We start from the raw sequence: 13,053 nt of genomic DNA on the forward strand, positions 1-13,053 counted from the left end.
TTAAATTGTTGAATATTACATGAAAGCGCAGCGTCCACCCCGCATACCGTCAAACACGCTCGTAGTCAACTAGTATTTCCGAAGCCTCCGTGTTCCCGGGAAGGTGGCGGCGGCTGCCGCGAGGAGGTGGTGGCACCCAGGAGGTCACCGGCTGCGTAATTCCCTGTCTATAAAAGGCAGAGAATGCAGGAAAAAAGAATTACACCAACTGATTCAAAGGTGGGGATTTGACGAGGGCGTTTGCATTCATTAGAGGGAAAATTAAACAGCGGGTTGGGTGCCTGGTGAAGTTTCACGAAGACAATAAAAAGATGATTACTGAGGAAGTTAGCAGCGTGTAGTTTTAAAGACAGCCTAAATAATCGTGATGGGAATGTTCATCAGGCCAAAATACATTTATTATTTATATTGATTTGACAGAGGTCAGTCCAACATCATTAAGAGGAAGGCACGACTACTTTACACAGTGGGAAGAAGGAAAACAGCCTCTCAGCTGGGTCAACCTCTTTTACAACAGAAAAGATGCTGATTTATGCCCCCAAACAGGAAAGTTTAACCTTTCTTGTACAGAAGCTGCATTCGAGAGGGCTGCTCAATATTATCTTCAGGCTCCTTGCTCTGGATAAAGATGCTCTACCTGCACAGGTTAATTCCAGGTGGACTCAGCTATTCGAGGCTGGATTCTGGCATTTCTGCTCCCTTGAGCTTTAGTACAGGACAAAATCTCAAAGGTCAAGTTGGCTGTGAAACAGCTGAAATAACACAAGCGGTTTTCCTTGTAAAAATTTCCTTATGCATGAAGGTTAAAGACATTTCTGTCCCATTTCAAATCAAGATGAAGGTAAGCTAGATCTCCTCTCTGTCCCCAGTTAAAGCTGAATGACCTCAAACTCTTGTAAGAGCAGATAATTTGGTCTTCTCTAAGACACCTAGAGGTTCCCCTCAACTGGCATTATAGACCCAGCCTGACCCAGGCCCAATTTTCACATAAAAAAATTACAATTTCCGTTAAGATGACAGCAGTTGGATCCCAAGTGTATTTTGGTAAAAGTTCAATACTGTCAGGACAAAACCAGAAAGGGAAAAAGGGGACCCGTCACAAACACCTAGAGTTCTCATACACAGAAAGATCAACAAATCCTTTTTTTATTGAGCACTGGAATTAAAAAAGTAACAGCACTTGGTTGATTCGGAACTACAAATCAAGACGTATTTTTACTTATGGAAGGATCATTCAAAACAACTTGGTTAAAAGCACCCCAAAAAAGCAAGGTGTAGCCCTTCTTGTTTGCTCTGTCCAAAGGGATGGAGGTCCCAGAAGCTCCAGCTCCAGCAAAGTTCCTCTGATGGAAGAACCCAGCGAAACGGAGGGGTTTGATGCTCCAGATATTGGGGTTTGATGCTCCAGATACCGGAGTTTGATGCTCCAGATATCGGAGTTTGATGCTCTGCAGAGCCTGCAGCGACCGTGAGCTGCTCCCCCTGTGCCCACAGAGCCCCGCACTGGCTTGTCCTACGCATCTTTGAGCTGCCGCTACTTGACCTCACACCAGCACCATTACAGGGAGGATTAAGCAAATGTTGCAATGTTTTTCCTGACTGAGATTTGACAGCACTTACAATTTCATACAAACAAGTCGGCTACCATCCAAGCAAGGCAAACGTTTGGTTTAAGACCCACCCTGATGGTCCCTACTGGTTCACAGGGATTGGGGATCCCAACCAACACGTCCAACGCCAGCCCCTGGTTCAGACCCTGCCCTTTCCAGTGCAGGGAATACTCTAAAAACCTTCCAAAGTGCCTGCTTCAATCCCGCCAGCACCCAAAGGGGCTGCCCCCAGCTCCAGAAAGAAGCTGTTTATCTTTACCGGATTGGTTTCAGCTACCTAAAATTTCGGTTTTTCCCTGGCACGAGCGCTACTGCACAGTTGTAGGAAACATAAGGCAGGTTCCCTGGCACCGATGCAATAATTGTGCCAGAGGAGAGAGCTGGTATTTGCAAGGAAGGCGTTTTGCGTGGTGGAACATCCCCGTCCCCAGCTAAACACAAAACCCAGCGGCCAAAGCAGTGAGGAGATCCAGTCTGCACCGGCCTCCTCCTCTCAGCGGCGCTGGACACTCGGAATAAAGAGAGAAAGACATTGTGACTCTTCCAGCTTCTCACTGGCTGCTCCAGGGAGCAGAATAGGAGCTGCCTGGATGAGGGCAGAGGAGGAGAGAGCTGTACATCTCGGAGAACATTTTCTTACGTTATTTTCCATTTCAGATCAACTGAGAATGAACAAAACAAAAGCAGCAGAGATTCACCCAAGAACCTTTGCTGGCTGCAGTTGCATCCTCGAGAACATGAGTGTTTGCAGTCCCCGTAGCCATCCTGCACCTCCTGAGAAACAGCCACCTCCAAACCAGGGAGCTCCAACAATTTCCTACAAGCCAGAACGGGTCAGGACTTAATTTTTAGCACAGTTTGCCTCCAAGTGTTCATTTCTGCTAGCACAAAAATGTCCCGAGAGTAAGAAGCTCCCCTCCACAGCCCCCATCCTGCTCCCTTTCCCATCGATTACTGCCTTATTCCTTCCAAGTGAGGAATTGCACCTGAGAGAAGGTGGCTCTATATGCAGCCCTGCTACAGAACTGCTGCTTTTCCCATCGCAGGGCCAGCTGGAAAAGCTTTGCAGATCTCCCCAAAGGCATTTTGAGTCGTTACCCTTGTACGACATGAGGAAACGACCGGGGTTGCTTCTTCTGCAGCTAAAAGTCAGTCAGTAAAAAAAAAACCATCAACCGAAAGACACATTTATTGTACAATTCGGAAAGAAACCCTGAGTTACCAGCTGTAGAACAAAGTTAAAGAAGAGGGTGGTTTGGTTCGTAGGTTCCTGCTGAAGGAAAGGGAAATAAAAAATGAGAAATGCAGCAGGCAGAGCCAGCCCAAAGCCTCAGCTTCGCCAAGAAGGTTCCTTTGCCATCACCTGCTGCACAAACTACCCTAGGAGTGATGGGGTGAATATGGAGAGGGAAGTTAGAAGTCAAACCGATCGGGTATTCTGGACAGCCGAGCATCTACCGGGGTGTTTGGAAAACCCGTGGTTCATTTTATTCCCATCTAGGCTGGAGAGAGGATGAAACAGAGTCTAAAATATGGACCTTACACTCTGAACGCGCACGCACACACACAAAAGGTGAAGGAGAGGGAAGTCCTCAACAACCAGGAGCGCTGCTGGCTAGGAGTCTACAGGGCTGACTCTGGAAATGGCATCCAAAGGTTTAAGAGAGGAAAAACACCCCAAAGCTTAAACCCTACACGTTACACGGTCTTCCAGCTGCAATGGTGTTGGAGAGGATCAGTTCCAAGATGGAGCTACAACAAATACCTGGCCCTACAGAGGAAAGGGTGAATCAGAGCTGCTTTTTAGTGCCATTTGACATCAGTTATACATTCTAGATCTCATATACACAGATGGAGGTCTTTAAAAATCAACAATTTACACGTCAAAAAAAGTTTTACAGTGAAGTTCTCTCAGTAAAGATCAGTCCACACAAGGAGGAGCCAGTCTTTCCAAACCAGAGAGGCACTTGGCCTTTCAAGAAGTCCTCAAGGGAGCTCCTGTGCAGGCACTGCCCACCTGATCTCCTGCTCCCCATCTTCAGGAGGTGTGCAAGGTCTGGCAGGTGCCTGCACGGCCCCGCGCGGCTGCAGAGCAGCCCCAGCTTCACAGGGTGGTGGAAGGAAGTTTCTTCACCCGCCTCTGGGCCAGAATGGAGGATTCAATGGGCTTCAGCTGGGGGCTCGGCTTGGAGCTGTTCAGTGCAGAGTACGTGGCAGCCATCGCTCCCTTGGAGAGAAGATACGAGAAGACAGAGAATCATAGAATCACCAGGTTGGAAAAGACCCACAGGATCATCGAGTCCAACCATTCCCATCAATCACTAAACCATGTCCCTCAGCACCTCGTCCACCCGTCCCTTAAACCCCTCCAGGGAAGGGGACTCAACCCCCTCCCTGGGCAGCCTCTGCCAGGGCCCAATGACCCTTTCTGTGATTGTTTTTTTTCTGATGTCCAGCCTGACCCTCCCCTGGTGGAGCTTGAGGCCATTCCCTCTCGTCCTGTCCCCTGTCCCTTGGGAGAAGAGCCCAGCTCCCTCCTCTCCACAACCTCCTTTCAGGGAGTTGGAGAGAGCAATGAGGTCTCCCCTCAGCCTCCTCTTCTCCAGGCTAAACACCCCCAGCTCTCTCAGCTGCTCCTCTTGTTCTCCAGCCCCTTCCCCAGCTTCGTTGCTCTTCTCTGGACTCGCTCCAGAGCCTCAACATCCTTCGTGTGGTGAGGGGCCCAGAACTGACCCCAGGATTCGAGGAGCGGTCTCCCCAGTGCCGAGTCCAGAGGGAGAAGTACATTGAGGCAGAAGAAGTATTTCAGACTCACGGCTTTACTAGACGAGGGACCAGAGCAGCCAGATCCACAGACAAATCCAGAAGCATCTTTCTTTTTCCTCTAAATCCCCTTCCCATGTTGTTAAAGAACCTCCCTAGGTTTGCTTGTCTTGTGTTGCCTTCCATCCTGCTTCAGCCACGCCACCATCACCCCACCTGGACCTCTGCTTTCCAAAGAACCCAAGGAACATGAGGAACCATCTGAAGGCCCAGCCCAGACTTTGTACCTTTACGAGCTGCACATCCTGGTGATTCAGCTGGCTTTGGGGTAAGCTGTCCTTCTGAGTTATCCACGGATGCTGCAGGACCTGCTTGGCTGTTAGGCGCTGGTGGGGATCCACGTGAAGCATCTTTGACACCAGATCCTAAGGGCATTGTTTGGAAAATTAAACTAGGAGATTTCATACTTGAAATGCAAAAAAGTCATAGAATCGCAGAAACATTGAGGTTGGAAAAGACCTCTTAAGCTCATTCAGTCCAACCATCAAGCCCAACACCACCGTGCCTACTAAACCCTGTCCCAAAGTGCCACTGATACACATTTTTGGAACCCCTCCAGGGATGGAGACTCCACCGCTGCCCTGGGCAGCCTCTGCCAGGGCTTCACCACTCTGTCAGTAAAGAAACCTCTCCTAATATTCAATCTAAACCTCCCCTGGCGCAACTTGAGGCCATTTTGTCTTGTCCTATCGCTTGTTACTTGGGAGAAGAGGCCAAATACCACCTGTCTGCCCTCAAATTAGGTTTTAAATTCAGAGGCCAAGTTTAAAATCCCCAGATATTAATCTCCTTTTGGATAAGAAATGTTTTGGTAGGCCTGGGAGGTACAAGGAGGTTGTGGAGAGGAGGGAGCTGGGCTCTTCTCCCAAGGGACAGGGGACAGGACGAGAGGGAATGGCCTCAAGCTCCACCAGGGGAGGGTCAGGCTGGACATTAGGAAAAAAATTTTCACAGAAAGGGTCATTGGGCAGTGGCAGAGGCTGCCCAGGGAGGGGGTTGAGTCCCCTTCCCTGGAGGGGTTTAAGGGATGGGTGGATGAGGTGCTGAGGGATATGGGTTAGTGATTGATGGGAATGGTTGGACTCGATGATCCAGTGGGTCTCTTCCAACCTGGTGATTCTACGATTCTACGATTCTATGAAACTCCGCATGAATCAAGCATGTTCCATGCAAATATTCACAGCCAGAGCTAAAACAAAGCAGAGAGAGGCATGTGGTTGAGCTGCTCTCGGGACAGCAGAAGCCACACTGCTGGTTTTCTCCTCTCTTTCCTGTCCTCCCTCCCAACCTGCTTTAAACTTGTCTCCCAGCAACCAGCCGTGATCGACCTCAACCCTTCAACGTGACACAGACGAAAATCAAACGGTACCTTGGCCATGTCAGAAATAGTGTCCCAATTGCCTCCACTGATGGAGAACTTCCCCCCACCTATCCGGGTCAGGATTTCCTCTGGAGTGTCACTGGGACCATTTGCAAAGGGAGTGCAGCTGAGGACAGAAGAACAAGCATTTGATTTACTGTCCTGTAACTCAGCCAGGGAGCTGGGACTGTCGAGGAGAGATCCAAGTGCCACCATGGAACATCTGAGAGCAAGGTGGGCACAGCCCCAGCTGTCGCCTTCCAGCGAGACAGAGGCACTTACCCTGCGAGCATCGTGTAGAGGAGAACTCCCAGGCTCCAGATGTCGCACCCTTCATCGTAGCCTTGACGTTTTAGTACCTGAATGGAATAAGCACAGGGACAAAGAAGTGTGTTTGGTTCTTGTCACTGAGCTCACTTCAGCTTGCGAAGAGCGGCTTGACCCCTGCACGCAGTCTGTACACAAAGCTCCTGGAGTCCAACTGAACAGCAAAGTCTTGGACTAAAGATCAGGATTTAAATCAGGTTTTGGTTTCACGGAACAGAAGAACTCCCAGGCACATCAATAGGACAAGTGATAAGTGCCTCCAATATTCTTCCTAATATCTAACCTAAATCTCCTCTCTTTCAGCTTAAAAGTGGCTCGTTCTGCCTAAGGACCTACCCAAGGGTCTCAAAGCCAGTGAGGTGCTCACCTCAGGTGCCACGAAGTTTGCTGTATAACAGGGAGTCATGAGGAGGCCGTTCTCTGCCCTCAGCTGCTTGGCGAAGCCGAAGTCGCAGATGCGAATGCTTTCGGGGTTTCCCGATTCGTCCACGTAGAGAATATTGCTGGGTTTCAAGTCCCTGTGGACGACCTGTGGAGCAAAGAAAGTGCCGTTCTCCTGTGAGACGAAGGTCTGGAGCTGGGGCAGGACGCCCAACCTCTGGTCTCACCCCACATCTGGCTCACCAAAACAGCAACACCAGCAAGAATCATAGAATCACAGAATCACCAGGTTGGAAGAGACCCACCGGATCATCGAGTCCAACCATTCCCATCAATCACTAACCCATGTCCCTCAGCGCCTCGTCCACCCGTCCCTTAAACCCCTCCAGGGAAGGTGACTCAACCCCCTCCCTGGGCAGCCTGTTAAGAAATAACAGTCCTGACAGGCACAGTTACTCCCCAGAGGAGAGGGATCTATACGATGCCAGAGAGCTTCCCAGGAATCCAGAGGTAACCGTACTCACCCCTTGGGAATGCAGATACTCCACTGTTTTACAGATCGTGTGCAGGACCGAACTGGCTTCCCTCTCCGAGAAAAACTTCTGCCTGAGGATTTTATCCAGCAGCTCCCCTCCCCTCATCAACTCAGTCACCAGATACACGTACTTCCCGTCGTCGTACACCTACCAAAACGAACACCGAGGAGATTCACCAAAAAGTGCTATCAGAGCTTCTCTTTTGTGCTTCTAGCACCAAGAAGCAGAAATCAGCAATGCAGAGGTGGGTCTGGGGATGCTTCCCCACCACAGAGCCACGCGTGGAGCAGGACCATGGTGTTGCTCATGCTGGAGCTGCGTTGTACCCCTCCCTAGATCAGTCTGTGCTTCCTAAACCAAAAACCAGGGAAATGATTCAAGTTACACTCACGTCTTTCAAGGTGATGATGTTGGGATGCTGCCCGTATCGCAGGAGGATTTCAATTTCCTCGGAAGGGTCTCGCTTGCTCTTGTCAATGACCTGCAAGAGCGTGGATAAGTGTTAACCCCCAACAGGGTGGGAGAGGGGTCAGGACAAAGCAAACAAGCTGAGCGTTTGGAGCCCCGCAGAGATCCTGTCCCATAGCTGATCGTTGTCCTTGACCTCTTTAGCTCTACGAATCCCCAAGGTGCTGCATTTCTGTGCCCCTGAACCCCAAAGTTTTTCGTCTGGTTTATTTGTTCAGAGTTGGCACGGCCACAGCGAGCTCTGCAAAGGGAGATGAGATCCTGTCCTCCCTCTGAGAGGAGAGTCCTGCTTCCCTGCTATTCCCTATGATAGAAATGGTTGGACTCAATGATCTGGTGGGTCTCTTCCAACCTCGTTATTCTGTGATTCTATGATATTCCTAGACAGGAAAGCTTGTGCAGCAGAGAAATTGTTCATTTAAGCCCTAAACAAGCAGGGAAAGCAATTTCATTCCTGGCTGTTACTTCAGTCATCACGGGGATGAAGAGAAGTCTGACAGGAGTTCAGTTCACACGGTAAATCTCAGACCTTGACTGCGTATTCCATGTTTGTCGCTTTGTGAATGCAGCGTTTGCACACGGAGTAGGAGCCCGCACCGATCGCCTCCTTCACCACGTAGCCGTCGTTGAACTGGACGTTCTTGCCGTGCAGCTGCTGCAAGAGGAGAGCAGAAAGTGGGTGAGCTGGGAGGGATCAGGGAAGGGTTTGTGCAACGTGATGAGTTCACCGCAACACCGAGCGAACCGACAGACTGCTGTCTGCTGCATCCCACAGCTTCTCCTCCCGGCTGGGGAGAGGGAGGAGAAGAGGACAAGGCAGATATAGGTCAGTGGGCTAATGCTGTCTGCACCGAGCACGGTGCGTTTTGGTGGCGCCGTGCAACCCACGGGCATTGACAGAGACCTCTCGCTAGCAGGAGTCCACGCGGAGAGAGAAAAGCGAGTCCAGAGAAGAGCAACGAGGCTGGTGAGAGGGCTGGAGAACAAGAGGAACGGCTGAGAGAGCTGGGGGTGTTTAGCCTGGAGAAGAGGAGGCTGAGGGGAGACCTCATTGCTCTCTCCAACTCCCTGAAAGGAGGTTGTGGAGAGGAGGGAGCTGGGCTCTTCTCCCAAGGGACAGGGGACAGGATGAGAGGGAATGGCCTCAGGCTCCACCAGAAAAGGTTCAGGCTGAACATTAGGAAAAAATATTTCACGGAAAGGGTCATAGGGCACTGTCAGAGGCTGCCCAGGGAGGGGGTTGAGTCCCCTTCCCTGGAGGGGTTTAAGGGACGGGTGGACAAGGTGCTGACGGACATGGTTGAGTGTTTGATAGGAATGGTTGGACTCGATGATCCTGTGGGTCTTTTCCAACCTGGTGATTCTATGAATTCGCATCGCACTGATGACCTCTGCGTGCTGACAGTCAATACAAATGGAGGAACAACACGATGCAAGAATTCAAAACAGATCGACACTGCCTTGGGGTTCCGTTTGGCTCTGCTCCAGCTGGTATCAGGTCCCACAGACCCGCTCTGGAGCACTACGGCAGGTTCCAACAGTTGTTCTTCCGTCCCCACTTCTTACCTGTACAACTGAATGTAGAGGTGACTGCGCAGGCTTCACCTTGCCGTCCTCCATCAATCCGGTCGCCACAAAACTGAAGCCTCGGAAGAGCTGATGGGCCCCTGCACTCGGGGGGATGCCTGGGGAGTCTGCAACGGCAGGGGAGAGACAATGTGAAGAGGGTCTCTGTGGAAGCAGAGGCCTTCCTCTTGCTTTCCTGGAGCCCCTTTCAGTACAGGAAGGATGCTCTAAGGTCTCCCCGGAGTCTTCTCTTCTCCAGGCTGAACAACCCCATCTCTCTCAGCCTGGCCTCACACAGGGGGTGCTCCAGCCCTGAGATCATCTCCATGGCCTCCTCTGGACTTAATCCAACAGCTCCACATTCTTCCAATGCTGAGGACTCCAGAACTGGATGCAGGGCTCCAGGTGGGTCTCACCAGAGCAGAGCAGAGGGGCAGAATCCCCTCCCTCCCTGCTGGTCCCGCTGCTCTGGATGCAGCCCAGGACACGGGTGGTTTCTGGGCTGCGAGCACCCATCGCTGGCTCATGTTGAGCTTCTCATCCCCCAGCACCCCAAGTCCTTCTCCTAAGGGCTCCGAGTCCGTTCTCCACCCAGCCCGTGTTTGTGCATGGGATTGCCCCAACCCAGGTGCAGGACTTTGCACTTGGAAACTTTTTCTTTGGATTCATACAAACCTTTTGGTGTCCGCGATGTAAATTCTGTGTCAAAATAAAAGGTGTCATCTGGCTGGCCCACAGCAGGCTTGAAGGGCGGTTTGATTTCCCTGCGGTACAGCTTCTGCAAAACAAAGACAGCTTGAAAGTCCTCTGACAGGTCAACATTCTCGTAGGTGCTCACAAGGGTGCAAAGGCTTGCTTGGAATGAGAGGCCAAGAAGAGATTTTTTGAAACTAGAAACAGCTCTGTGGCTTAGAATCATAGAATCATCAGGTTGGATGAGACCCACCGGATCATCGAGTCCAACCACTCCTATCAAACACTAAACCATGTCCCTCAGCGCCTTAGCACTTAACTCCTTGGCTGGTGGGGTGATTTTGAATCAGTCTGTGGGGAAATATTAGTTCTACCATATATTAAATCAAGAAAAATAAGTGTTGTGTGTGCCGCTCGGGCCCCACTCCAAATGCAGAATCCATCAAGTATTTACCAGGCTCTTCCGTCCCCTCCTGCCTCACGTTCAGGCTTTGCTGACACATATCTCCCCAGGGACAGCCAGAGGAGATGCCCTAGGAGTTCATCTGTATCCCAGCACTCCCACAAATAGCCTTTTTTAATTGCTTCTTCAAGAGAAAAAACGAAATAAGGTTTACCAGCATTGCTGGAGGTTCAGCCTAGCAGCCTGCTGGGTGCCTTGAAAGCATCGAAAGACCAATCTTCGAAATCCCTTACCAAGTAAGGGAAAACGGGGAGGAAACAAAAGGATGTGGTGAAGCAAGGAGCTGGCCAGAAGCAATTGAGAAACGTCGGCTTAGTTATCGCCCTGCTTCTCTGTACAAAACAAGGTATTTTCCTGCCAGAAATGCTTCCCTGAGCCCTTCCCACTTTGTCCAAGTCAACCCTCATGGTGCCAAACCTCAATTAAAACCCTAATGTTGAGAGACGAGTAAATTCAAGGCGAGATCACAGTCAACTTGAGTACAAAACAGTTATTCTCGTGACAAATTGCTCTCTCCAACTCCCTGAAAGGAGGTTGTGGAGAGAAGGGAGCTGGGCTCTTCTCCCAAGGGACAGGGGACAGGACGAGAGGGAATGGCCTCAAGCTCTGCCAGGAAAGGTTTAGGCTGGACATTAGGAAAACATTTTTCACGGAAAGGGTCATTGGGCAGTGGCAGAGGCTGCCCAGGGAGGGGGTTGAGTCACCTTCTCTGGAGGGGTTTAAGGGACGGGTGGACGAGGTGCTGAGGGACATGGTTTAGTGTTTGATAGGAATGGTTGGACTTGATGATCTGGTGGGTCTCTTCCAACGTGGTTATTCTATGATTCTATGAAACAGAACTTCAGTTTCAGGAAGAATGACTGGAACGGATGGGAATGGGGACTGGTAGCTCTCCCATGGCTGGTTAGTGCAACCACCGTGCTCGGGCTGGCACTGTGGTCAGCCGAACGGTGTTACTGGTGTCAAAATTTGCTTTTTGGTCTCTGATACTCACGTTCCAGTCAATGGTAGAGTAGAAAGGATGGCGCTTGATCTCTTCTGCCCCATCTGGTCCAGAACCTGAAAGACGCACCCGTGGAGCCCATTACGTTAAATCACAACCACCAATAAAGCAAAAGCGACCACGTCTGCAACACAACCAGGTATGAACCTGGCTCTAATGAAACGAGCCCATTAACTGAAGACGAGTGTGAACACGCTGCCAAGCCAGGAGGATGCGCGAGTCCTCTACACAGCATCAGGTGTAGTCAGAAACCAAAACAACGTCTTACCTAACCTGTTGGCTGGATTCCTTTTGAAAAGGGCTCGCAGGAGGCTCTGTGCTTCAGCGCTGAGGAACTGCGGCATGCCCAGCTTCGCTCTGCAGAGGAAGTTGTGCAATCAAGTTGCAGGTTTAAAGAAGTCAAGCCACAAGCGGCACCTCCACCCCCGAAAGTACAATCATCTGTCTGGCATTTACGCTGCACCCTTCAAACGAACTGCTGGGACAAAACCACTTGCCAAACAATGCCATGAAGTTGCGAGAAGCCCCAGATTGCAACACGCTCAGAGATGGAGCAGAAGCTCGGCTGCTATACATGCACGAAAGTCAAACTCCTCTTACTTGAGGATGAGGGTCATCGTCTCCTTACGATCCTTCCCCTGGAAGGGCAGCGAGCCAGTGAGCATTTCAAACTGGGAGGGAAGGAGAAGAAAAGCAGGTCAGGTCTGAGCAAGTCTGAAGGCTGCACAGACCATAGCATCGTTAAAATTGGAAAAGATCTCCAAGACCACCAAGTCCAACTGTCAAGCCACATACTATTGACCCACAACGAGGTTTTTTTCACCTGGTTTCAGCTTCCCAAACGAGGTGCGGGGAGTGACCACAGGAAAAAAAAAGATGGTGTTTACAAACTGCACCTTCACCTGGGAGCTCGCCAAAGCCAGTGAAAAGCTTGTGCATGATCAGGCGCCTGGCTCTAAAAAACATCGCAAACATCCTATTTTCTCAGAAGGAGCTTGGTTCACAAGGTTTGTGGTGGGAACATGTTCAAGCCCTTGGGCGAAGCAACCACCAGATGGTGGCACCAGATCTGCACAGACACCACATCCCAGCGCTGGGGCGGACACAACACCCCCATGCACCCCACACTGCACACCCCACTGGGGCCACAGCCTCAGGAGCTCTGCCTCCCCCGCAAAACCACGTGCTTCATGCCAAGACGGCCCATGGCAGAGCCCTTTCGGGGAGCTGGGAGAACATCCCCAGGTCAGCATATCCAGAACCAGGTCAGGTCCCCAGCCCTGCTAGGTGGGTACGTACCATCAACACGCCGTAGGACCACCAGTCAGCGCTGTGCGAGTGGCCCTGGCGATTCACCACTTCTGGTGCCATGTACTCCACCGTCCCGCAGAAGGAATAGGCTTTCTTCTCGTGGTCTATCGCCTCCTTACTCAAGCCAAAATCTACGTTAAAGAGAAAAACCCGTCAGCGGGCACCCACAGAGCAGAGAGGCCTAAGAGAAGCTCCATATTTCACAAACCAACCTTGCTGGAGCACAAGGCTTTTGTTGGAGTCTCTTACCTGTGAGCTTGATGTGCCCTTCTTCATCCAAGAGGATGCTACAGCATGAACAAAAAACCCAAGTTGTTACTATCTGCCATAAGGGCTGGTAAGAACAAGTACAGACGCAGAGCCTGGTCTGAGATGCTACCAGAATCCAGAGGAGACAGTTATCTGACCCTTCCCCCGGTGCTTTAAGCTCCATCAGCAAGACATGAGCAGGACAAAGAGCGGTTCCCTTCTCTCTACACTCTCAATTTCACATTGAATGAATGACCCACACA

General features: G+C 50.8%; 1 protein-coding gene across 5 annotated transcripts in view; it reads right to left on the minus strand.

Annotated features, from left to right (window-relative positions):
- Positions 1 to 376: 376 nt before the first annotated feature.
- RPS6KA1 (ribosomal protein S6 kinase A1) overlaps positions 377 to 13,053 on the minus strand; it is a 55,297-nt gene continuing 42,620 nt past the window's right edge. For all 5 annotated transcript variants that reach the window (XM_069875550.1, XM_069875547.1, XM_069875549.1 and 2 more), the window contains 15 exons: positions 12,791 to 12,828; positions 12,530 to 12,672; positions 11,831 to 11,901; positions 11,499 to 11,587; positions 11,222 to 11,286; positions 9,747 to 9,849; positions 9,072 to 9,199; positions 8,035 to 8,160; positions 7,429 to 7,518; positions 7,026 to 7,184; positions 6,488 to 6,649; positions 6,076 to 6,152; positions 5,803 to 5,920; positions 4,661 to 4,798; positions 377 to 3,837 (listed from right to left, as the gene is read on the minus strand). In XM_069875550.1, coding sequence (XP_069731651.1) covers positions 3,715 to 3,837; positions 4,661 to 4,798; positions 5,803 to 5,920; positions 6,076 to 6,152; positions 6,488 to 6,649; positions 7,026 to 7,184; positions 7,429 to 7,518; positions 8,035 to 8,160; positions 9,072 to 9,199; positions 9,747 to 9,849; positions 11,222 to 11,286; positions 11,499 to 11,587; positions 11,831 to 11,901; positions 12,530 to 12,672; positions 12,791 to 12,828 — 1,630 coding nt within the window. In that variant the 3' untranslated portion in view covers positions 377 to 3,714. The remainder of the gene's footprint in view (positions 3,838 to 4,660; positions 4,799 to 5,802; positions 5,921 to 6,075; positions 6,153 to 6,487; positions 6,650 to 7,025; positions 7,185 to 7,428; positions 7,519 to 8,034; positions 8,161 to 9,071; positions 9,200 to 9,746; positions 9,850 to 11,221; positions 11,287 to 11,498; positions 11,588 to 11,830; positions 11,902 to 12,529; positions 12,673 to 12,790; positions 12,829 to 13,053) is intronic.

Source organism: Phaenicophaeus curvirostris, chromosome 23, assembly GCF_032191515.1.
Source record: "Phaenicophaeus curvirostris isolate KB17595 chromosome 23, BPBGC_Pcur_1.0, whole genome shotgun sequence".
Classification (NCBI taxonomy): domain Eukaryota; kingdom Metazoa; phylum Chordata; class Aves; order Cuculiformes; family Cuculidae; genus Phaenicophaeus; species Phaenicophaeus curvirostris.